A 24,973-nucleotide genomic window follows, 5' to 3' on the forward strand; every position below is an offset into this window, starting at 1 on the left:
TATAAACTCTGAGCCTACATTTTATGTACCATGGTAACGCTGCATGAAGAAAATCCTGCAGATCTGGTAAATGTGAGCAGTGTCATCATAGGACGGTATGCAGATTTGATATAAAAAAAAAACTGGTTGAAATATTGGGGATTACACTAACAGCAAAAATATTTCTATTTATTCAGGAGATCCCATATTCAGTGTCCATTGGTATCCTGGATAAATAGTGAACCTCCGGCAGTATCATGTGAACCTACCTCTCCAGAGACGCCCGAACCGTCTGCAGACACTGAGGCGTCAACTGCTCTGCCCCCGGAGCTCCCTACAGAGAGGTATACTGGCGTGTAATGCTGCTGGTAACATTGTATTATTACTTAACCTGTAATAAAGGGTAATCCTTCCAATTATCTATAGTCTCATTTACGATAGCCGAATGTCCTCTATCTCGAGACTGCTTACATTTGTAATTTTTTACTTACGTTGACTTTTTAGTCTACAGATGTTATAAAATGCATTATATGTTTTTCAGTCTCATAATTTCAGCCCACATTATGTGAAGTTTTACCTTTTTATGGAATGTCACGGTTTAAATCTAAATTTAAAAAAATTTGCAATTTGGCAAATACCTTGCTGATTTTGAGTTGCATTTTGTGTTTTTTTTTTCTCCATTCATAAATTAAATTCTTCAATTAAATAGGTAATGTAAAATAATTGCTAATAGAATACAACTATAACATAACTTTTTATGCATGTCTGTAAGTTAGGTCAAGTTTTTTTTACTCTAACCTTTACACCGAGACTTGATCCAATCTTTCTCTCTTGTGTATTGTATTCTTATAATCCATAGGGATATTTCCACCTAACCCCCTTGTCAGGGAACAGCAGAGGGAGTCGCACAAATCCCACCGCTCCCACCAGTTTGTCAGGGAACAAAACTCTACTGCCTCCAATCATCAGGACAATTGCACAATTGTCTGAGTGATGAATGAGGTTGCAGCTGCTTCCACTACTAGGCCGGTTATTGTGGAACTTGGTGGGCAAATGGAATATACACCTGCGATTCCAATGCATGGATTATATATAGATAGATAGATAGATAGATAGATAAATATAGATATGGAATGTAATCATTGCCAACTCCACAATAACATAAGGAACTGTTTGCTACCACCACCAATCGTTTATACAAACCAAAAAGAGGAACAGAGCTATTACATTTTATACATCTTTTTTCTGGAAAGGTAAGCGATATTTATAAAAAAGAAAAAAAAAAAAATAATATATATATATATATATATATATATATATATATATATATATATATATATATACACAAAGATGATACAAAATTGGAACAAAACAATACGGTATCTACAATTACATAGAGTAAAATGTATAACAAAATAAAAGTACTAGGCCTGTGTCACAGAAATGGCTGAGTTTAGCGGAGGGAGGTTCTCCTTAGCAAAAAGTACTGAACTACATCAATTTGTACCTTCCAAGATTGACAAAAGACCATAGATCATAGTTATGCCCACATACCTTCCCTTAGTGATCTCACATGGAAGCTGGTTGTGGGATGTGCTAGGTTTGTTAGAATTTTATGAGATACCCAACTTTCAGGATATATTCGCCCATGAAGGTCCCAGGCTGTAGATATTGTCATGTTTCCTAACATGATTTTTACCTTTCCATTGAGACAAAACATGGCATCATCCATCGGCCATTACTAAGTTGGAGGGGTTATAATAGCCTTAAGGTGATGTGGGTGCATTATTTTCATCCTTTACCCCTTTTTTTCGCTATGATGATGAAAATATATGTCCCATAAATGTCAGCTAGAAACCCACTGGCTCCAAAATGTTTCAGACAAGACTTTTGAACAGAAGAAGCCCTTTCCTTGGAAGTGTACTTCTCGGCCTCTGAACTACAGATACCTAGTTTTAGTGCCTGGTTCTTAGTGCAGATCTCTGCTGTAATTACCTGTTCATGACAGGAGGTCCCTACTTCAATTGAGGTTAAAGTGTCAGCTGTTTCTCACTTCCCCAATTATAATTAATTCCATATGTTCAATGTGAGCTACTACTTTAATGGAGGTTGAATTGTCAGCTCTTATTTTCTCGGTTATAGTTAATCCCATATGTTCAATCTGAGGTTGCTATGTCCCTTCTCAGGTGATATCATTATGGATTTTAATTTTTCTATAACACCCCTCTAATATTTCTGTTGCAGCACCAATGGCAGAAAAGCAAAAGCTGTATATCCTTGTGAAGCTGAACACAGCTCAGAGTTATCTTTTCAAGTAGGGGAAATTTTTGAAAATGGTAAGTATACCTGTATTTGCCAGCAGTGATTAATGATTGTATACCTCGAAGATCCAATTCTAGAAAGATCTGAAAAATTACATGGTAATTTCTGTCCAGTGTACAGCACTATGAAAACTTATGCTGGTAGAGGGAATGATCTGATGTAAGCTTCCTCCTGTGGCAGTATAAGGTAACTAGAATTTTGTCATTTAGTTATGCAGCAGATCTGACTTTTGTGCCAGAAAAATAGGTATTAAAAAGGCCAAATGACGCTGTTAAAAATGGCACTCACCTTTAAGCTCAAAGGCCCTGATTCATCAAAAGCAGCGTTATTCATGCCAGTCTTGATGAGGAGTGCTGCAGTCAGACGCTCCTAATATATTGAGGCACACATCTCTTAATGAATCAGGAGCGTCTGACAGATGGCGGTCACCATAAATTTTAATCCAGTTCGGGGATGGAGTAAGATTTGTCACATAAGGAACATCACTCCTTGACTTTAATTTGACGAGTGGCGTTTTCACACCCCCCATCCTGTACCCGCTCCACCTACAGCCTTGCATTACACTAAAATGTTGTGACTATTCAATATGCAAATTGCCTCTTCTGAGGAAAAGAGGACTTAAACTCTATAGCACCACCTGTTGGAAGTAGCGATCCTACAAGTCACAATCAACCCTTTAACGAGTCGTGCAATATGACTTAGGATAAAAGCCAAATCAGTATCTCAATTCGCAGACACGGTGTTTCGGGTTGTTGGCCCTCGTCAGTGCGAAGCATGAGAACTGATTTGGCTAGGTGAGAGGCTCTGGACTGGGGTCTAAGGGGTAAAGTTTCTTCTTATGGAGAGTGACATACCATCTCTGGCTTGTCAAGGTAAGGAGGCTTATTCGCCATGCAATGCTCCTCTGGGAAATGTAATATGCAAATTGCCTCTTCAGAGAAAAAGAGGACTTAAACTCTATAGCGCCACCTGTTGGAAGTAGCTTTTTACTCTAGAATTCTGGCATAGCCGAGGGATAGGGGATAACTTCTCGTTCATTGGCTGTCCAACCACTAGGTTCCCCTCTGAATAAGTTAGCTGGTTGATCACGTGCACTGCTTCTCCATTCATTCGTAATGAGACTGCTGGAGACAGCTGAGCAATGCGCTCGGCTTGTTTTCAGCACAACATCAAGAATGAATGAAGTAGCAAGTGTATTATCGACCACTAGTTCATTCACATGGGGCTTGTACGAGCCTTGGTTTTCTGGATTGGTGGGGGTCCCAGCAATTAAAAAATTATCCTGTATGAAGACACAAAGCAGTTACAAGTGTTTCTTACTAAATTAGAATGTCATCAAAAAGTTTACTTATTTCAGTTCTTCAATAGAAAAAGTGAAACGCATATATTATATAGAGTCATTACAAACAGAGTGATCTATTTCAAGCCAATGAAAACACAAAAGTCATTATCTCAATAAATTAGAATACTTTATATAATACCAGCTTGAGAAATGATTTTAACCCTTTAAACCCCGGGCCACTTTCCATTTTTGCGTTTTCTTTTTTCTTCTTCCCTCATTCCCAGTGCAATAACTTTTTTATTTTTGGTGAAAATGGCCAAGTTAGGGCTTTTTTATTTGCAGGAAAAGTTGTACTTTTGAACAACATCATTAGTTTTAACATATTGTGTACTGGAAAATGGGAAAAAAATTCCAAGTGCGGGAAAATTGCAAAAAAAGTGGAATTCAACAGTTTAGTAACCATGTTCACTAAATGCTAACAATGACCAGCCATTATTTTTTCATTATTTTGGTCTGGGTGAGGGCTTATTTTTTGTGCGCCAAGCTGATGTTTTTATTGATGCCATTTTGGTGTAGATACAATCTTTTGATCGCTCCTTAATTGCATTTTATTGCAATGTAGCGGTGACCAAAAAACCTTAATTCTGACGTTTTTACTTTTTTCTCGTTATGCCATTTAGAGATCAGGTTAATTTTTTTTATTTTGATCGGGCGATTCTGAACATGGCGATATCAGATATGTGTATGTTTGATTTTTTCTTATTGTTTTATTTATTGGGCGGAAGGAGGTGATTTGAACTTTTTATATTTTTTTTAAATATTTTTAAAAACTTTTTTTTTTTACTTTTTACATGCTTCAATAGTCTCCATAGGAGACTAGAAGCTGCAGTTGCCCGATCGGCTCTGCTACATACAAGCGATGATCAGATTGGCTGTATTTTTATGTACCAGAAATGGTCACTTGCTATGAGATCCAACCATCGGGCGGCGCTTATAGCAATCTGGCTATGACAACCATAGAGGTATGCTGGAGACCTCTGATTGTCATGCCGACCCATCGGTGACCCGTGATCACGTGATTTGGTCTCTGATGGGTGGGATTAACAGCACTCTTCCCATAAGCGCGAGTTAAATGCCCGCTGTCAGAGATTGACAGTGGCATTTAATGGGTTTACAGCCGCAGGTGAATCGCGATTCCACATGCGGCTGTTAGAGGCACATGTCTGCTGTTCAAAACAGCTGATGTGCCTGGAAAGATGTGGGCTCAGCGCCTGAGCCCACATCAAAGGGACAGATTTAGACATGGGCGTATGACACCCAACGTTGGAAAGGGGTTAAAATCCGAACTGAAATGTATGTTCAGTAAATGCACTCAATACTTGATCGGGACTCATTTTGCATTAATTACTGCATCAATGCAGCGTCGCATGGAAGCGATCATCCTTTGACACTGTTGAGGTGTTATGGAAGCCCAGGTTGTTTTGATAGCAGCCTTCAGCTCTTCTGCATTGTTGGGTCTGGTGTCACTCATCTTCCTCTTGTTAAGGTCAGTTTGCTGGCCAATCAAGCACAGTGATACTGTTGTTTTTAAACCAGGCATTGGTACATTTTGTAGTGTGGACAGGTGTTAATTCCTGCTGGAGAATTAAACTTCCATCTCCAAAAAGCTTGTCAGCAGAGGGAAGCATGAAGTGCTCTAAAATTTCCTGGTAGATGTCTGCACTGACTTTGTCCTTGATAAAACACAGTGAATCTACACCAGCAGATGACATGGCTCCCCAAACCATCACTGATTGTGGAAACCTCATATTATACCTCAAGCAGCTTGGATTGTGTGCCTCTCCACTCTTCCTCCAGACTGGGGGACCTTGATTTGCAAATGAAATGCAAAATTTGCTTTCATCTGAAAACAAGACCTTGGACCACTGAGCAACAGTCCAGTTCTTTTTCTCCATGGCCCAGGTAAGATGCTTCTGGCATTGTCTATTGGTCATAAGTGGCTTGAGACAAGTAATGTGACAATTGTAGCCCACCTCCTCGATACATCTGTGTGTGGTGGCTCTTGAAGCAATGACTCCAGCAGCAGTCCACTCCTTGTGAATCTCCCCCCAAATTTTTAAATGGCTTTTTCTTAACAATCCTTTCAAGGCTGCGGCTATCCCAGCTGATTTGCTTGCGCACCTTTTTCTACCACACTTTTTCCTTCTACTCAACTTTCCATTAATATGCTTGGATACAGCACTCTGTGAACAGCCAGCGTCTTTAGCAATGACCTTTTGTGGCTTACCCTTACCCTTGTGGATTACCCTCCTTGTGGAGTGTGTCAATGACTGCCTTCTGGACGTTTGTCAAGTCAACATTTTTCCCCATGATTGTGGAATCTACTGAAACCGACTAAGGGACCTTTTTTTATTAGCGTACTGGGGGGTCTGAAATACCAAGACATGGTATTACACTTGGGATGATCTTATTACAATGTATAAATACATGAGGGGACAGTACACAGACCTTTCTAGACCTGAGACTGGGACAAGGGGGCATCCTTTACATCTGGAGGAAAGAAGGTTTAATCATAATAAAAGACGCTGATTCTTTACTGTAAGAGCAGTGAGATTATGGAACTCTCTGCCGTATGATGTTGTAATGGGTGATTCATTACTAAAATTTAAGAAGGGACTGGATGCCTTTCTTGAAAAGTATAATGTTGTAGGGTATATACACTAGATTCCTTGATAGGGTGTTGATCCAGGGAATTAGTCTGATTGCCGTATGTGGAGTCGTGAAGGAATTTTTTTTTCCCCAATGTGGAGCTTACTGTTTGCCACATGGGTTTTTTTTTTTTTTGCCTTCCTCTGGATCAACATGTTAGGGCATGTTACGTTAGGCTATGGGTTGAACTAAATGGACTTAGTCTTCCTTCAACCTTAAAAATTATATTACTATGTAAATGATTAGGAAGCCTTTGCAGGTGTTTTTCTTAATTATTCTAATTTACTGAGTTAATGAATTTTGGGTTTTCATTGGCTGTAAGCCATAATCATCAACATTAACATAAATAAACACTTGAAATAGATCTCTCTGTTTGTAATGACTCTATGTAATATGAGTTTCACTTTTTGTTTTGAAGAACTGAAATAAATAAATTTTTTGAGGATATTCTAATTTAATGAGTAGCACTTGTAAGTCGGCACCGGAGATATCAGTGTCCGTGTGTGTACTACAGTTATATGAAAAAGTTTGGGCACCCTTATTAATCTTAAGCTTAATGTTTTATAAAAATTGTTGTTTTTTTTGCAACAGCTATTTCAGTTTCATATATCTAATAACCGTTGGACACAGTACAATAAACCTCATTTCAAGGCAGAAACATTACTAACAGAAAATGTGCAATCTGCATTCAAACAAAATTTGACAGGTGCATAAGTATGGGCACCCCACCAGAAAAGTGACATTAATATTTAGTAGATCCTCCTTTTGCAAAAATAACAGCCTCTAGTCGCTTCCTGTAGCTTTTAATGAGATCCTGGATGAAGGTATTTTTGACCATTCCTCTTTACAGAACAATTCCAGTTCAGTTAAGTTTGATGGTCGCCGAGCATGGACAGCCCTCTTCAAATGATCCCACAGATGTTCAATAATATTCAGGTCTGGGGACTGGCATGGCCATTCCAGAACAGTGTAATTGTTCCTCTGCATGAATGCCTGAGTAGATTTGGAGCCGTGTTTTGGATCATTGTCTTGCTGAAAGATCCATCCCCTGCGTAACTTCAACTTTGTCACAGATTCATGAACATTATTGTCAAGAATCTGCTGATACTGAGAGGAATCCATGCGTCCCTCAACTTTAACAAGATTCCCAGTGCCGGCATTGGCCACACCGCCCCAAAGCATAATGGAACCTCCACCAAATTTTACTGTGGGTAGCAAGTGTTTTTCTTGGAATGCTGTGTTTTTTTTGGACGCCATGCATACGCCTTTTTGTATTACCAAACAACTCAATCTTGGTTTAATCAGTCCACAGGACCTTCTACCAAAAAGAAATTGGCTTCTCCAAATGTGCTTTTGCATACCTCAGCCGACTCTGTTTGTGGCGTGCTTGCAGAAACGGCTTCTTTCGCATCACTCTCCCATACAGCTTCTCCTTGTGCAAAGTGCGTTGTATAGTTGACCGATGCACAGTGACACCATCTGCAGCAAGTTGATGCTGCAGCTCTCTGGAGGTGGTCTGAGGATTGTCCTTGACTGATCTCACCATTCTTCTTCTCTGCCTTTCTGAAGTTTTTCTTGGCCTGCCACGTCTGGCCCTAACAAGAACTGTACCTGTGTTCTTCCATTCCCTTACCATGTTTCTCACAGTGGAAATTGACAGGTAAAATCTCTGAGACAGCTTTTTGTATCCTTCCCCTGAACAACTATGTTGAATAATCTTTGTTTTCAGGTCATTAGACAGTTGTTTTGAGGAGCCCATGATGCCACTCTTCAGAGGAGATTCAAACAGGAGAACAACTTGCAAGTGGCCACTTTAAGTAGCTTTTCTCATGATTGCATACACCTGGCTATGAAGTTCAAAGCTCAATGAGGTTAGAAAACCAAAAAAAGTGCTTTAGTAAGTCAGTAAAAAGTAGGTAGGAGTATTTAAAACAAGAAAATGATAAGGGTGCCCATACTTATGCACCTGTCAAATTTTGTTTGAATGCAGATTGCACATTTTCTGTTAGTACAATAAACCTCATTTCAAGGCAGAAACATTACTGTGTCCAACAGTTATTAGATATATGAAACTGAAAAAGCTGTTGCAAAAAAAATAATTTTTATAAAACATTAAGCTTAAGATTAATAGGGGTGCCCAAACTTTTTCATATAACTGTATGTGCTGCACATGTGTGGCAACCCTGTGCTGCCCGTGTGCCACATCAGTACCACACGGACGGCCGCTGGAGAAGTAGCACTACTGTAAGCGCTGTTCCCCGGCAGCTGGTGCTGAACGGGGCTGTCATTCTTTCTCCCCTGCTCAGCTGGCGAGCAGCGCAAGCAGAGGAGAATGAATGAATGAGAAGCAGCGGGCACGGGCTCAGTAACTAGCCCTGAGGTCACGGAGTCTGTGCTCACTGCCGGCATGAACTCCTTTGACCTCAGGACCATGGGAGAATGTAAGTGATGAGGTCACGGCAGTTCAAGTTCTGTCACAGTGACATCATCACTTGCATTCTCCCACGGTCCTGAGGTCACAGAATTTCATGCTGGCAGTGAGCACAGACTCAGTGACGTCACCACTAGTTACTGAGCCTGCCCCTGCTGTGTATCATTCATTCCCAAGTAGTTTACAGCTGGGCCGGTAGCATTAGCACCGCTCCCGGTAGTAAACTGAATATACCCCTGATATGGATTATGCCGTGGGACTGACTGAACGCCGGACAGGTATGGGAATATTGTTTGTTTATTTTTTTTATTTTTTTTACAGGAGATCTAGGGCGTCGCATGGATTACCAGTATAGTAAAGATGGTAAAACTGTGTGGTGTATGATTTGATTAAAATACTTTATTCTGCATGTGTGTTTATTTAACCCTTTACTAACTATAGGATTAGTAATAGTGTGAGAGTGTAACAAAGGTGGAAAACCTGTGTGTTTAATTATTTCATTAAAATACTTTTCCTAATGTGTGTGCATTTTTAACCCTTTCATACTATTGGATTAATAATGGGTAGGTGTCATATTGACACCTCTCCATTACTAAGCTGGGCTTAATGTCACCTTACAGTGACATTAACCCCCCATTTACCCCACTTGCCACCACTACAGGGCAAGTGGGAAGAACCCGGCAAAGCTCCAGAATTGGCGCAGCTAATAGATGCACCTTTTCTGGGCAGCTGCGGGCTGCTGTTTTTTAGGCTGGGGGCCCACACGGTGATTTTTGCCAGGTTGGTTTAACAACATAGGGGAACCCCACGTCTGGTTTTTCATTCATTCATTCTTCCCTACTCTCGGCCCGTTTTGCGGCCTGTGTGTCTGGGTAAAAACGGACATGTCTGCGTGTGTTGCACACGGACACACTGTCCGTGAAAACACGCTGACATTTGCATAGATCCATTCAGTTGGGTGGGACTACATGTGTCAGTATCTCTGGTACGTGAGAAAACTGTCACTACACATACCAGAGAAAGAGGCGTTATTGTGAACAGTTTAGCAAGTTGAAAAGGAAGTTATCTCAAAAAGGCCTAAAGTTAAAGATGACACTTTCCTTTCTGTTTTAGGCAAAAAATATGTATATAGTCTTTTTTTTTTTTTTTTTTTTCATTTTAAAAATTACAAATGGGGAAATGGCCCAATGCAAAATTCTTGGGCACCCTTGGAGATTTTTGTACTCTGTTAACTTTGACCAAGGTTTCAGACCTTAATTAGCCTGTTAGGTTTATGGCCTGTTCGCTATCATCTTAGGGAAATGCCAGGTGGTGCAAATTTTCCAGCTTTATAAAAACCCCAGCCTCCCCTAACCTTGTGACAAAAAACAGCAGCCATGGGTTCATCTAAGCAGCTGCCTAGCAAGCTAAAAGGGAAAATAGTGGAGACCCACAAAGCAGAAGAAGGCTATAAGAAGATAGCAAAGCATTTTAAAGTTGCCCCTTTCTCGGTTCGAAATGTAATTAAGAAATGGCAGTTAACAAAAATAGGTGGAGGTCAAGATAAGGTCTGGAAGGTCGAGTAAAATTTCAGTGAGAGCTTCTCGTAGGATTGCTAGATTGGCAAATCAGAACCCCCACTTGACTGCAAAAGACCTTCAGAAGGATTTAGCAGACTCTGAAGTTGTGGTACATTGTCCTACTATTCAAAGATACCGCCACAAATATGACCTTCATGAAAAAGTCATCAGAAGAAAACCTCTCCTGCATCCTCACCATAAAATTTAGTGTCAGAAGTATACAAAAAGAACATCTAAACAAGCTGATGCATTGATGAAATAAGTCCTGTGGACCGATGAGTTTAAAATAGAACACTTTGGCAGAAATGATCAAAGCATGTGTGGAGAAAAAAAGGGCACAGAATTTCAAGAAAATCTTGCCAACCATTAAGTATGGGGGTGGATTAATCATGCTTTGTGGTTGTGTTGCAGCCAAAGGCACGGGGAACATTTCATGGGTAGAGGAAAGAAGGGATTCAATGGAATTTCAACAAACTCTTGATGCAAACATAACATCTTCTCTTAAAAAGAAAAAAAAATCTTAAGTTAAAAAGAGAAAGAAAATCTGCGCAGGAGAACCACTAGAGGACCATAGAAGCTAATGAATAAATACGTAGATCTCACAAAAATGGAACCGTGTTAAAAATAAAATAAAACCGGAACCATGTACAGATAGGAAAACAACCTAATACCGCCAAACTAGTAAAAACCAAATAATAAACAATATTGTATCACTACCTGACGGAGTAGTCCAGGGAGGATAGGGATATGCGGTGTAGTAGATAGTCTCCCAGTGCGGAGTGAAATAAACTCCGTGCTTGATGGCAACTGTGCAGGAAGCGATGGTGCGGCTTCTTCCAATATCCTTTACTGTTGGCGGTGCCCGAAAAAGGTCAGGTGAGACAAGTATCACAAGTTGTCCTGTATGGATCCTGGTGGCAGGCACTGCCCCGGCCAGTGGCAGTGCTAGCCTGCGTTCCGTGCGGTGTGTCCGCGCTACTAAACAGAGCCGTTAGGTGTACTGCGATAGCAGGACCTAATGTGACGTCACAATCACGTGAATGATCACGTGATAGGCTACGGGGAGAGCTTAGGACGAATTCCTACGCGTTTTGGAGACAAACGATCTCCTTCCTCAGGGAGGAAACGCGTAGGAATTGGTCCTAAGCTCTCCCCGTAGCCTATCACGTGATCATTCACGTGATTGTGACGTCACATTAGGTCCTGCTATCGCAGTACACCTAACGGCTCTGTTTAGTAGCGCGGACACACCGCACGGAACGCAGGCTGTTATGAACAGGTAATTCAGAACCACAATGGACATTGAAGTTCAGAGCACACAAAGTGACCTGACGAATACCAAAAACAAAGGACGAGCTCTGAGACGTGAGAACTCTGCTGACCGCAATCCCTAATCCTAACACACCACACTAGATGTAGCTGTGGATTGCGCCTAACGCTCCCTATGCAACTCGGCACAGCCTGAGAAACTAACTAGCCCTGAAGATAGAAAAATAAGCCTACCTTGCCTCAGAGAAATTCCCCAAAGGAAAAGGCAGCCCCCCACATATAATGACTGTGAGTAAGATGAAAATACAAACTCAGAGATGAAATAGATTTAGCAAAGTGAGGCCCGACTTACTGAATAGACCGAGGATAGGAAAGATAGCTTTGCGGTCAACACAAAAACCTACAAACAACCACGCAGAGGGGCAAAAAGACCCTCCGCACCGACTAACGGTACGGAGGTGCTCCCTCTGCGTCTCAGAGCTTCCAGCAAGCAAGAAAAACCAATATAGCAAGCTGGACAGAAAAAATAGCAAAAAATAACACAAGCAAAACTTAGCTTATGTAGGATAGACAGGCGACAGGAACGATCCAGGAGGAAGCAAGACCAATACTAGAACATTGACTGGAGGCCAGGATCAAAGCACCAGGTGGAGTTAAATAGAGCAGCACCTAACGACTTAACCTCATCACCTGAAGAAGGAAACTCAGAAGCCGCAGTACCACTCTCATCCACCAAAGGAAGCTTGGCCACAGAATTCACAACAGCAGGCTAGCACTGCCACCGGCCGGGGCAGTGCCTGCCACCAGGATCCATACAGGACAACTTGTGGTACTTGTCTCACCTGACCTTTTTCGGGCACCGCCAACAGTAAAGGATATTGGAAGAAGCCGCACCATCGCTTCCTGCACAGTTGCCATCAGGCACGGAGTTTATTTCACTCCGCACTGGGAGACTCTATCTACTACACCGCATATCCCTATCCTCCCTGGACTACTCCGTCAGGTAGTGATACAATATTGTTTATTATTTGGTTTTTACTAGTTTGGCGGTATTAGGTTGTTTTCCTATCTGTACATGGTTCCGGTTTTATTTTATTTTTAACACGGTTCCATTTTTGTGAGATCTACGTAGTTATTCATTAGCTTCTATGGTCCTCTAGTGGTTCTCTAGCGCAGATTTTCTTTCTTTTTTTAGATTTATCTATTTTTTGCGGGTGGGTGGTACCGCTACAATATCTGCTGCAGGTTTACTGAGTGTGAGCGCTACAGGTGCCTCTTTTTTGTTTTGTAAGTTAAAAAGAGGATTGCTTCTTCAAACGGATAATGATCCTAATCACACGTCAAAATCCACAATAGACTACCTCAAAAAGCGCAAACTGAATGTTTTACAATGGCCCTCACAGTCCCCTGATCTGAACAACATTGAAAATCTGTGGCTAGACCTCAAAATACCCAGGAATCTCACAGAACTGGAAGAATTTTCCAAGGAAGAATAAATGAAAATCCCTCAAACAAAAATTGAAAGACTCTTGGCTGGTTACAAAAAGCGTTTACAAGCTGTGATACTTTCAAAAGGGGGTTCTACTAGGTATTACTCATGCAGGGCGCTCAACCTTTGCATTGGCCCACTTTCTTTTTTGTAAAGATTAAAATGATACATATTTTTGTGCCTAGAATACAAAGGAAATGTGTCATCTTTAACAGTAGGCCTTTTAGAGATCATTTCATCTTCAACTTGCTTAACCATTCACAATAACAGTAATTTTGTCCGAGGGTGCGCAAGCTTTTGCATGCCGCTGTACATATGAGGTATCTGTTACACTTCTTAAAAGATGCTTCATCACTGGATTAATTCTTTAGGGCACTTTGTAATTTGGATAATGTGGTAAAATGTGTGCTTCAATATCTCTTAGAGATCTGGGAGGGGAGAAGTCTATTGTTCAGGGTTCCTTGCTGAATTGTCCTTAAGTGACTGGTGCAGCCTTTGTCCTGTTGCCCTGATTTCTGCTTTAAGAAAATGTCATGTCCTTGCTGCAACATAGCCCCGTACAGGAATTGCTGTATTTTCCCTTTAGTTACCATTCTTTGTAGTTTAATATGTAGATAATGTATATAGTGCAATCCATTAGTGTTTAGAAGGTTCCTTGGGTTGCTCAATTATAGCTCGGTTTTGAGAGTCAGAGCTAATAAGTGCTCTGTACCTTGTAATTAATTGGAAAGAATGTTCTTTTTCGTCTTCATTTTAAAGATATATATACTACATGCTGGTAAAATTGTACTGCACTTAAAAGTACTTTACATGGAATCTGAGGTAAATGAGAAATGTTTCTGATTAATTAAGGGTAACATTATTTTCTGTTGATTGTGATAATCTCAGTGTTATTATGTATCGCTATTATAAGAAGACCTTAATCATTAGGCCATCATCCAATGTTGGTAAACTATGTGCTAATGTATTCTGCACCTGATGAATTCTCCAAACCCCAATTACATTATTTTAGCTGTGGTTTATATAACATTGAGTAAATTACGCACTATCTTTTATGTTTAAAGGGAGTCTGTCACTCCAGAAACTTACTGAAAATGATTTCAACCACATGGTGAATTGGGGTTCTTGGCGCCTATAGCAATCCTATAGCTGCGTCTTAACTGTTGCCATGTGTTTAGTGCACCCTTGCGCCTTAGTTACGTACCATGTGTTGCAGGCTTCGTGTATTGATTGGCCAGAGCAAACACTGCCTCAAAAGAAAGCTCGGAGACCCACAGCTCAGGGCTGTTGGCCTTGTTTTCTGCATTCTACTCAGCAGCTGTCTGCATAGACTTCATTGGAAAGGTCTATAATACTGTAGTCTATGGGATGTATGGAAAATGCTGACTGGGGTAGGATAGGCTTATTTCATCATTGTGAAGTTTACCGATGTAGTAGCCTCACTAAATTCCGTGGTAAAATTGAGTTCTAGCAAAAGATGCTGCACAATTGTTAGTTCATGTGTATACATGTCGGGAGAGGTAACTGGTTGTCTTTAATACAGGCAGCAGTTCGGGATCAATGTTTCAAGTAATACAATGTATTATGTTTGGCTTTTTTGTATATTTATATTGCATGTTTCCCAGAGGAGCATTGCGGCTTTAAGTCTCCTCACCTCGACATGCTTAACATGTCACTCTCCGTAAGGAGAAACGATACTTCTTGGATCCCGGTCAGACGCCTCTCACTCAGCCAAACCAGATCTCCACTTTGCACTGACGAGGGGCAGTACCCCGAAACACAGTGTCTGCAAATTGAGATTCTGGTTTAGCTTTTATTCTAAGTCATGTGACAAGGCTCGTTAAAGGGTCGACATTGACTGTTAGGATTGCTAATTCCAATAGGTGGCACTAGAGTTCTAGTCCTCTTCCTCTGAAGAGACTATTTGCATACTACCCTTGCCACAAATTTACTTCTATCTATATTTATTAATAAACTGGGTAGTTTTGTTAATAAATGATGAGATGCAGTTTTTTCTGTACAGAGTGAGTCAAGTGAATTATTCCAAATACTGCCCATACAGTGAGGTTGGGGGCCCAGGTCAACACAGGGGCCCTCCGGGGGATTCCCCTGTTACCTTGTGGGCCAGTCTGAGCCTGGTTACTAGTGTTACTAGTGTAATATGTAATGGTTACCAGAGTGATATGAAATGTTTCCCAGTGTGAAATGTAATGGCCGCTCTCTGTTCTCCTGATCTCACTTCAGAGCTGTGTGTGATTATACCTGACACATCGGCAGGTTCCTCTCCGCTTCGATCTCCTAGGCAGACAGGGTTGCAACATTGCAATACAGCAGAGCTCACAGAGAAGCAAAACATGTATTTGCAAGAAGACAAATTTAATTTTTCCTGTTCTGTGTTGGATACTTGTCTCACACTGGTAACTCTCCCCTTCATGTATAATAAGCTCTGGAGGCAGCATCCACCCCATAGCCTGGATGAGGTCATTTATATAAAGTGATAAAAGATTATTTCTCAGCAACAAGGCATCTGACTTACAGGTTTCACTCTCCTCAGCCGTCTATAACCTGTATACCCAAATTAATGGTTTAGATTGGTCAAATGTGGTGACCGATTCCCTTTTCGGCTTTAGAAATGTCTGATTTTCCATCTCTGAGTTATATTTGGTCTGACACATTTGCAATGTCACAATAGTGTTTATCCAGCATCAAGTGACTTTTTTTTTCCCTTCTATGTAGTTCATAATTCAAGGGAACCTGGATGGTTGGAAGGAACGCTGAATGGCAGACGAGGACTTATTCCACAAAATTATGTTCAGTTTCTCTAGCTACATGTATCAAAACGCAGAAGCTGTACATGGTATCCATGGATTTCCGTTCCAGTTGTGTAAATTGTGTCTTGTTTTACGACTACCTGAACCTAAAGACCAGACTTTATCTGGTGAAGGAACAGGTCATAACAGAGAAGGACATGCAATACTGCCAAATTGAACTGATACTTTGTTACTGTATTTTTTAATGTGTATCGGACTGTGCTAGCTATCACACTGATTAATTCTTGTGTCACTCACGTCACAATTTCATTCCTGGCTAAAGAGAGAATGTGTCTAATTTTATATGTGATGTATTACCTCCCCGACAACAAATGTAAAACAACTTACATGCATGGCTCACAAATGGATGCACAGATTCGACACAGCAATACCATTTAATGTTAGGTTTATGCAGTCTTCAGCTTCTGATTAGGGCAAGATCACTTTTGGGAAAAGTAACATTTTATATTTCTTTGTATGTAAGTTCTTTTTTGTTGCAGTCACAGGTTTGGTCGTTATCGTTTGTTGTTTTTAAGTTTTCACTTGTTAAATTGTATTGTTTTTAAAGTATATTTACTACAGAAATGGAATTTTATCCTAAAATAAAATATTAATTCTATAATATATTGTGCTTTACAGAAACAAAGCTGAATAAAAAAGTAGATCCACTGTATCTTTTTATAATAAAAAAAAGTGTGTGATTTGAGTTACCTGGTGAAATTATGGGGCAATATCAAGTGTAGGTTATGATTTGCTAAAAATGTAAATGTTTTCAATTGGGTTATGGACAGGAGTGTAGTGACCGGGCCCGCGTGGGAATGGGGTCCACCGACATCAGCACAAACTTGAACTGGATGTACGTCCTCAGATTCACATTTAGCTGAAGTGCGTTGTGACGCAGAGACCCGTCGGGTCCGTGCAGATCAGTACATGCTGACGGCCAATCAGAGGCCAGCAGCTGACATTGGTGTGCATGTGACAGTTGTCGCATAACAGTGACTTCATGCACGGCCGTCGCTTGCACGCTAAATCAGCTGCCGGCTTCAGAAGAGGACACTGCACAGCGATGGAGCGCATGGGAGTATAAATTCTTTCTTTTTTCTATGCATTAAATAGCAGCAGCAGCAGAACGGGGGACATACAGGTGATTCTCCCAAATTTATACTATCATCAAAAAGTTCATTTATTTCAGTTCTTCAATACAAACAGTGAAACTCATATTATATAGAGTCATTACAAACCGAGTAATCTATTTCAAGTGTTTATTTCTGTTAATGTTGATGATTAGGGCTTACAACCAATGAAAACCCAAAAGTCATTATCTCAGTAAATTAGAATAATTTATAATACCAGCGTGAAAAATTATTTTAAATCCGAAATGTTGGCTTACTGAAATGTAGGTACAGTAAATGCACTCAATAACCTGTCGGGGCTCCTTTTGCAACAATTACTGCATCAATGCAGCGTGGCATGGATGCGAGCAGCCTGTGGCACTGCTGAGGTGTTATGGAAGCCCAGGTTGCTTTGATAGCAGCTTTCAGCTTGTCTGTATTGTTGGGTCTGGTGTCTCTGATCTTCCTTTTGACAAGGTTAATGTCAGGTGAGTTTGCTGGCCAATAACGCACAGTGATACTGTTGTTTTTAAACCAGGTATTGGTACTTTTGGCAGTGTTGACAAGTGCCAAGTCCTGCTGGAGAATGAAACTTTCATCTCCAAAAAGCTTGTCGGCAGAGGAAAGCATGAAGTGCTCTAAAATTGCCTGGTAGACAGCTGTGCTGACTTTGGTCTTGATAAAGCACAGTGGACCTACACCAGAAGATGACATGGCTCCCCAAACCATCACCGATTGTGGAAACTTCGCACTAAACCTCAAGCAGCTTGGATTGTGTGTCTCTCCACTCTTCCTCCAGACTCTGGGACCTTGATTTACAAATGAAATGCAAAATTTACTTTCATCTGGAAACAACACATTGGACCACTGAGCAACAGTCCAGTTCTTTTTCTCCTTGGCCCAGAGTAGATGCTTCTGGCGTTGTCTATTGGTCATGAGTGGCTTGACACAAGGAATGTAACACTTTCAGCCCATGTCCTGGATATATCTGTGTGTGGTGGCTCTTGACGCAAAACCCCCAGCAGCAGTCCATTACTTGTGAATCTAACCCAAATATTTGAACAGCCTTTTCTTAATGCTTTCAAGGCTGCGATTAGCCCAGTTGCTTGTGGATCATTTTCTACCACACTTTTTTCCTTCCACTCAACTTTCCATTAATATGCTTGGATACAGCACTCTGTGTAGAGCCAGCTTCTTTAGCAATGACCTTTTGTGGCTTACCCTCTTTGTGGAGTGTGTCAATGACTGCCTTGTGGACATCTGTCAAGTCAGCAGTCTTCCCCATGATTGTGGAGCCTACTGAAACAGACTAAGGGTACCGTCACACTAAGCGACGCTGCAGCGATACCGACAACGATGTCGATCGCTGCAGCGTCGCTGTGTGGTCGCTGGAGAGCTGTCACACAAACAGCTCTCCAGCGACCAACGATCCCGAAGTCCCCTGGTAACCAGGGTAAACATCGGGTTACTAAGCGCAGGGCCGCGCTTAGTAACCCGATGTTTACCCTGGTTACCAGCGTAAAAGTAAAAAAAAAAAAAACACTACATACTTACCTTCCGTGTCTGTCCTCCGGCGCTCTGCTTTCCTCTGCACTGTCAGCGCCGGTCAGCCGGTAAGCAGAGTGGTGACGTCACCGCTGTGCTTTCCGGCTGGCCGGCGCTCACAGCCAGTGCAGAGAAGCACAGCGCAGGAGGACAGACACGGAAGGTAAGTATGTAGTGTTTGTTTTTTTTACTTTTACGCTGGTAACCAGGGTAAACATCGGGTTACTAAGCCCGGCCCTGCGCTTAGTAACCCGATATTTACCCTGGTTACCAGTGAAGACATCGCTGGATCGGCGTCACACACGCCGATCCAGCGATGTCAGCAGGGAGTCCAGCGACGAAATAAAGTTCTGGACTTTCCTCAGCGACCAACGATCTCCCAGCAGGGGCCTGATCGTTGGTCGCTGTCACACATAACGATTTCCTTAACAATATCGTTGCTACGTCACAAAAAGCAACGATATCATTAACGATATCGTTATGTGTGACGGTACCTTAAGGGACTTTTTTTAAACGCTTAGGAAGCCTTATCAGTTGTTTTTTGATAATTATTCTTATTTACTGAGATAATGACTTTTGGGTTGTCACTGGCTGTAAGCCATAATCATCAACATTAAAAGAAATAAACACTTGAAATAGATCACTCTGCTTGTAATGACTCTATATCAGTTTCACTTTTTGTATTGAAGAACTGAAATAAACTAACTTTTTGATGATAGTCTAACTTTGTGAGAAGCACCTCTATACCAGGATGGGGCCTAGGACAAGGGACATGTATCAGGATGGGGTCCAGGATAAGGGATATATATACCAGGATGGGGAACAGACATACCAGGATATATATATATATATATATATATATATATATATATATATATATATATATATATATGTATATATATATATATATATATATGTATATATATAATATTTATAATCAGGATGGGGCTAGGATGAGTAACATACAGTTGAAACCAGAAGTTAAAAAGACATGCATGTTTTTCTGAATATCTGACATGAAGTCAGTATTAACCTTTCCCATTTTAAGTCATTTAGGATTACCATAATTACCGTATATACTCGAGTATAAGCCGACCCCCTAACTTTGCCACAAAAAAACTGGGAAAACTTAATGACTCGAGTATAAGCCTAGGGTGGGAAATACAGCAGCTACTGGTAAATTTCAAAAATAAAAATGGATACCAATAAAAGTAAAATTAATTGAGACATCAGTAGGTTGTGTTTTTGAATATCCATATTGAATCAGGAGCCCCATATAATGCTCCATACAGTTCATGATGGGCCCCATAAGATGCTCCATATTAAAATACGCCCCATATAATGCTCCATATACAAATGTGCCAAATATAATGCTCCATGCAGTTCATTATGGCCCCATAAGATGTTCCATATACAAATATGCCCCATGTAATGCTCCATATACAAATGTGCCAAATATAATGCTCCATGCAGTTCATTATGGCCCCATAAGATGCTCCATATACAAATATGCCCATATAATGCTCCATACAGTTCATTATGGCTCCATATAACAATGTGCCACATATAATGCTGCAGCAATGATAAAAAGAAATGACATTCACCTCTCGTCGCTGCTCCTCAGTGTCCCATCTCTCCGCACTGACTGTTCAGGCAGTGTGAGGCGCGCACACTAATACCTCATCGCGTCCTCTGACCTGAACAGTCACTGCAGAGGACGCCGAAGACGGAGCGACGCCGAAACAAGGGACAGGTGAATATGAAATACCTGCTCCCGGCACGGTCCCTGCTTCTCCCGGACAGATGGTCTCCGGGCGCGGCACCTTCTTCCTGTAGTGAGCGGTCACTGGTTGCAGTAATGAATATGCAGCTCCACCCCTATGGGAGTGGAGTCCATATTCATTACTTTAACCCCTTCCCGACCTTTGATGCCACGTAGGCGTCATGAAAGTCGGTGCCAATCCGACCCATGACGCCTATGTGGCGTCATGGAAAGATCGCGTCCCTGCAGATCGGGTGAAAGGGTTAACTCCCATTTCACCCGATCTGCTGGGACAGGGGGAGTGGTAGTTTAGCCCAGAGGGGGTGGCTTCACCCCCCCGTGGCTACGATCGCTCTGATTGGCTGTTGAAAGTGAGACTGCCAATCAGAGCGATTTGTAATATTTCACCTATTAAAACTGGTGAAATATTACAATCCAGCCATGGCCGATGCTGCAATATCATCGGCCATGGCTGGAAACACTTATGTGCCCCCACCACACCGATCGCCCCCCCAAGCCACCGATCTGTCCGGTACACAGCTCCGGCTCCCCTCCGTCCTGTGCTCCGCTCCCCCCGTGCTCTTGTCCGCTCACCCCCATGCTCCAATCACCCCCCCGTGCTCCAATCACCCCCCCTACACTCCGATCCCCCCACCGTGCTCCGTTCCACCCCCCGTGCTCCGTTCAACCCCCCCTGCTCCGTTCAAACCCCCCCCGCGCTCCGATCCACCCACCCCCTGCTCCGATTCCCCCCCCCCCGTGCTCCCCCCCACCCCCACCCCCGTCTTCTCCCTGGGCGCCGCCATCTTCCAAAGTGCGCCCGCCGAATCGGCCGGCAGATTCGTTTCAAAGTGCATTTTGATCACTGAGATATAATCTATCACAGTGATCAAAATAAAAAAAATAATAAATGACCCCCCCCCTTTGTCACCCCCATAGGTAGGGACAATAAAAAAATAAAGAATTTTTTTTTTCTACTAATGTTAGAATAGGGGTAGGGTTAGGGCTAGGGTTAGGGTTAGGGTTTCGGTATGTGCACACGTATTCTGGTCCTCTGCGGATTTTTCTGCAGCGGATTTGATAAATCCGCAGTGCTAAACCGCTGCGGATTTATGGCGGATTTACCGCGTTTTTTCTGCGTATTTCACTGCGTTTTTATAACTGCGATTTTCTATTGGAGCAGTTGTAAAACCGCCGCGGAATCCGCAGAAAGAAGTGACATGCTGCGGAATGTAAACCGCTGCGTTTCCGTGCAGTTTTTCTGCAGCATGTGTACAGCGATTTTTGTTTCCCATAGGTTTACATTGAACTGTAAACTCATGGGAAACTGCTGCGGATCCGCAGCGTTTTCCGCAGCGTGTGCACATACCTTTAGAATTAGGCTATGTGCACACGGTGCGGATTTGGCTGCGGATTCGCAGCAGTGTTCCATCAGGTTTACAGTTCCATGTAAACCTATGGAAAACCAAATCCGCTGTGCCCATGGTGCGGAAAATACCGCGCGGAAACGCTGCGTTGTATTTTCCGCAGCATGTCAATTCTTTGTGCGGATTCCGCAGCGTTTTACACCTGTTCCTCAATAGGAATCCGCAGGTGAAATCCGCACAAAAAACACTGGAAATCCGCGGAAAATCTGCAGGTAAAACGCAGTACCTTTTACCCGCGGATTTTTCAAAAATGATGCTGAAAAATCTCACACGAATCCGCAACATGGGCACATAGCCTTAGGGTTAGGGTTGGAATTAGGGTTGTGGTTAGGGTTAGGGGTGTGTTGGGGTTAGGGTTGTGGTTAGGGGTGTGTTGGGGTTAGGGTTGGAATTAGGGTTGTGGCTACAGTTGGGATTAGGGGTGTGGGGGGGGTTAGTGTTGGAGGTAGAATTGAGGGGTTACCACTGTTTAGGCACATCAGGGGTCTCTAAACGCAACATTGCGCCACCATTGATTCCAGCCAATCTTGTATTCAAAAAGTCAAATGGTGCTCCCTCAATTCCGAGCCCCGACGTGTGCCCAAACAGTGGTTTACCCCCACATATGGGGTACCAGCATACTCAGGATAAACTGCGCAACAATTACTGGGGTCCAAATTCTCCTGTTACCCTTGTGAAAATAAAAAAATGCTTGCTAAAACATCTTTTTTGAGGAAAGAAAAATGATTTTTTATTTTCACGGCTCTGCGTTGTAAACGTCTGTGAAGCACTTGGGGGTTCAAAGTGCTCACCACATATCTAGATAAGTTCCTTGGGGGGTCTAGTTTCTAAAATTGGGTCACTTTTGGGGGGGTTTCTACTGTTTAGGCACACCAGGGGCTCTGCAAATGCAACGTGACGCCCGCAGACCATTCCATCAAAGTCTGCATTTCAAAAGTCACTACTTCCCTTCTGATCCCCGACGTGTGCCCAAACAGTGATTTACCCCCACACATGGGGTATCAGCGTACTCAGGAGAAACTGGACAACAACTTTTGGGGTCCAATTTCTCCTGCAATCCTTGGGAAAATAAAAAATTCTTGGCTAAATTATTTTTGAGGAAAGAAAACGTATTTATTATTTTCACGGCTCTGCATTATAAACTTCTATGAAGCACTTGGGGGTTCAAAGTGCTCACCACACATCTAGATAAGTTCCTTTCGGGGTCTAGTTTCCAAAATGGGGTCACTTGTGGGGGGTTTCTACTGTTTAGCCACATCAGGGGCTCTGCAAACACAACGTGACGCCCGCAGAGCATTCCATCAAAGTCTGCATTTCAAAACGTCACTACTTCAATTCCGAGCCCCGGCATGTGCCCAAACAGTAGTTTACCCCAACATATGGGGTATCACCGTACTCAGGAGAAACTGGACAACAACTTTTGGGGTAAAATTTCTCCTGTTACCCTTGGGAAAATAAAAAATTGCAGGCTAAAAGATCATTTTTGAGAAAATATATATATTTTTTTTTTTCATGGCTCTGCGTTATAAACTTCTGTGAAGCACTTGGGGGTTCAAAGTCCTCACCACACATCTAGATTAGTTCCTTTGGGGGTCTAGTTTCCAAAATGGGGTCATTTGTGGGGGATCTCCAATGTTTAGGCACACAGGGGCTCTCCAAACGTGACATGGTGTCCGCTAATGATTGGAGCTAATTTTCCATTTAAAAAGGCAAATGGCGTGCCTTCCCTTCCGAGCCCTGCCGTGCGCCCAAACAGTGGTTTACCCCCACATATGGGGTATCAGCGTACTCAGGACAAACTGGACAACAACATTTGGGGTCCAATTTCTCCTATTACCCTTGGAAAAATAGGAAATTCCAGGCTAAAAAATCATTTTTGAGGAAAGAAAAAATATTTTTTTATTTTCATGGCTCTGCGTTATTAACTTCTGTGAAGCACCTGGGGGTTTAAAGTGCTCAATATGCATCTAGTTCCTTGGGGGGTCTAGTTTCCAAAATGGGGTCACTTGTGGGGGTGCTCCAATGTTTAGGCACACAGGGGCTCTCCAAACGCGACATGGTGTCAGCTAACAATTGGAGCTAATTTTCCATTCAAAAAGTCAAATGGCGCGCCTTCCCTTCCGAGCCCTGCCGTGTGCCCAGTGGTTTACCCCCACATATGAGGTATCGGCGTACTCGGAAGAAATTGCCCAACAAATTTTATAATCCATTTTATCCTATTGCCCATGTGAAAATGAAAAAATTGAGGCGAAAAGAATTTTTTTGTGAAAAAAAAGTACTTTTTCATTTTTACAGATCAATTTGTGAAGCACCTGAGGGTTTAAAGTGCTCACTAGGCATCTAGATAAGTTCCTTGGGGGGTCTAGTTTCCAAAATGGGGTCACTTGTGGGGGAGCGCCAACGTTTAGGCACACAGGGGCTCTCCAAACGCGACATGGTGTCCGCTAACGATGGAGATAATTTTTCATTCAAAAAGTCAAATGGCGCTCCTTCCCTTCCAAGCCCTGCCATGCGCCCAAACAGTGGTTTACCCCCACATATGAGGTATCAGCGTACTCAGGACAAATTGGACAACAACTTTTGGGGTCCAATTTCTCCTGTTACCCTTGGGAAAATACAAAACTGCGGGCTAAATAAAAAAATTGTTGCTAAAAGATAATTTTTGTGACTAAAAAGTTAAATGTTCATTTTTTTCTTCCATGTTGCTTCTGCTGCTGTGAAGTACCTGAAGGGTTAATAAACTTCTTGAATGTGGTTTTGAGTACCTTGAGGGGTGCATTTTTTAGAATGGTGTCACTTTTGGGTATTTTCAGCCATATAGACCCCTCAAACTGACTTCAAATGTGAGGTGGTCCCTAAAAAAAATGGTTTTGTAAATTTCGTTGTAAAAATGAGAAATCGCTGGTCAAATTTTAACCCTTATAACTTCCTAGCAAAAAAAAATGTTGTTTCCAAAATTGTGCTGATGTAAAGTATACATGTGGGAAATGTTATTTATTTACTATTTTGTGTCACATAACTCTCTGGTTTAACAGCATAAAAATTCAAAATTTGAAAATTGCGAAATTTTCAAAATTTTCGCCAAATTTCCATTTTTATCACAAATAAACGCAGAATTTATTGACCTAAATTTACCACTAACATGAAGCCCAATGTGTCACAAAAAAACAGTCTCAGAACCGCTAGGATCCGTTGAAGCGTTCCTGAGTTATTACCTCATAAAGTGACACTGGTCAGAATTGCAAAAAACGGCAAGGTCTTTAAGGTCAAAATAGGC

At 41.9% G+C, this 24,973-nt stretch overlaps 1 protein-coding gene across 1 annotated transcript in view; it reads left to right on the top strand.

Moving 5' to 3' along the window:
- The window catches only part of ARHGAP10 (Rho GTPase activating protein 10), a 392,295-nt gene extending 375,740 nt beyond the window's left edge, over positions 1-16,555 (top strand). Inside the window, exons 21-23 of the mRNA XM_069744044.1 lie at positions 177-323; positions 2,224-2,315; positions 15,777-16,555. Of these exons, the coding sequence (XP_069600145.1) occupies positions 177-323; positions 2,224-2,315; positions 15,777-15,865 (328 nt within the window). The 3' untranslated portion in view covers positions 15,866-16,555. The remainder of the gene's footprint in view (positions 1-176; positions 324-2,223; positions 2,316-15,776) is intronic.
- The last annotated feature ends 8,418 nt before the right edge of the window (positions 16,556-24,973 follow it).

This window comes from Ranitomeya imitator, chromosome 1, assembly GCF_032444005.1.
Source record: "Ranitomeya imitator isolate aRanImi1 chromosome 1, aRanImi1.pri, whole genome shotgun sequence".
NCBI lineage: Eukaryota > Metazoa > Chordata > Amphibia > Anura > Dendrobatidae > Ranitomeya > Ranitomeya imitator.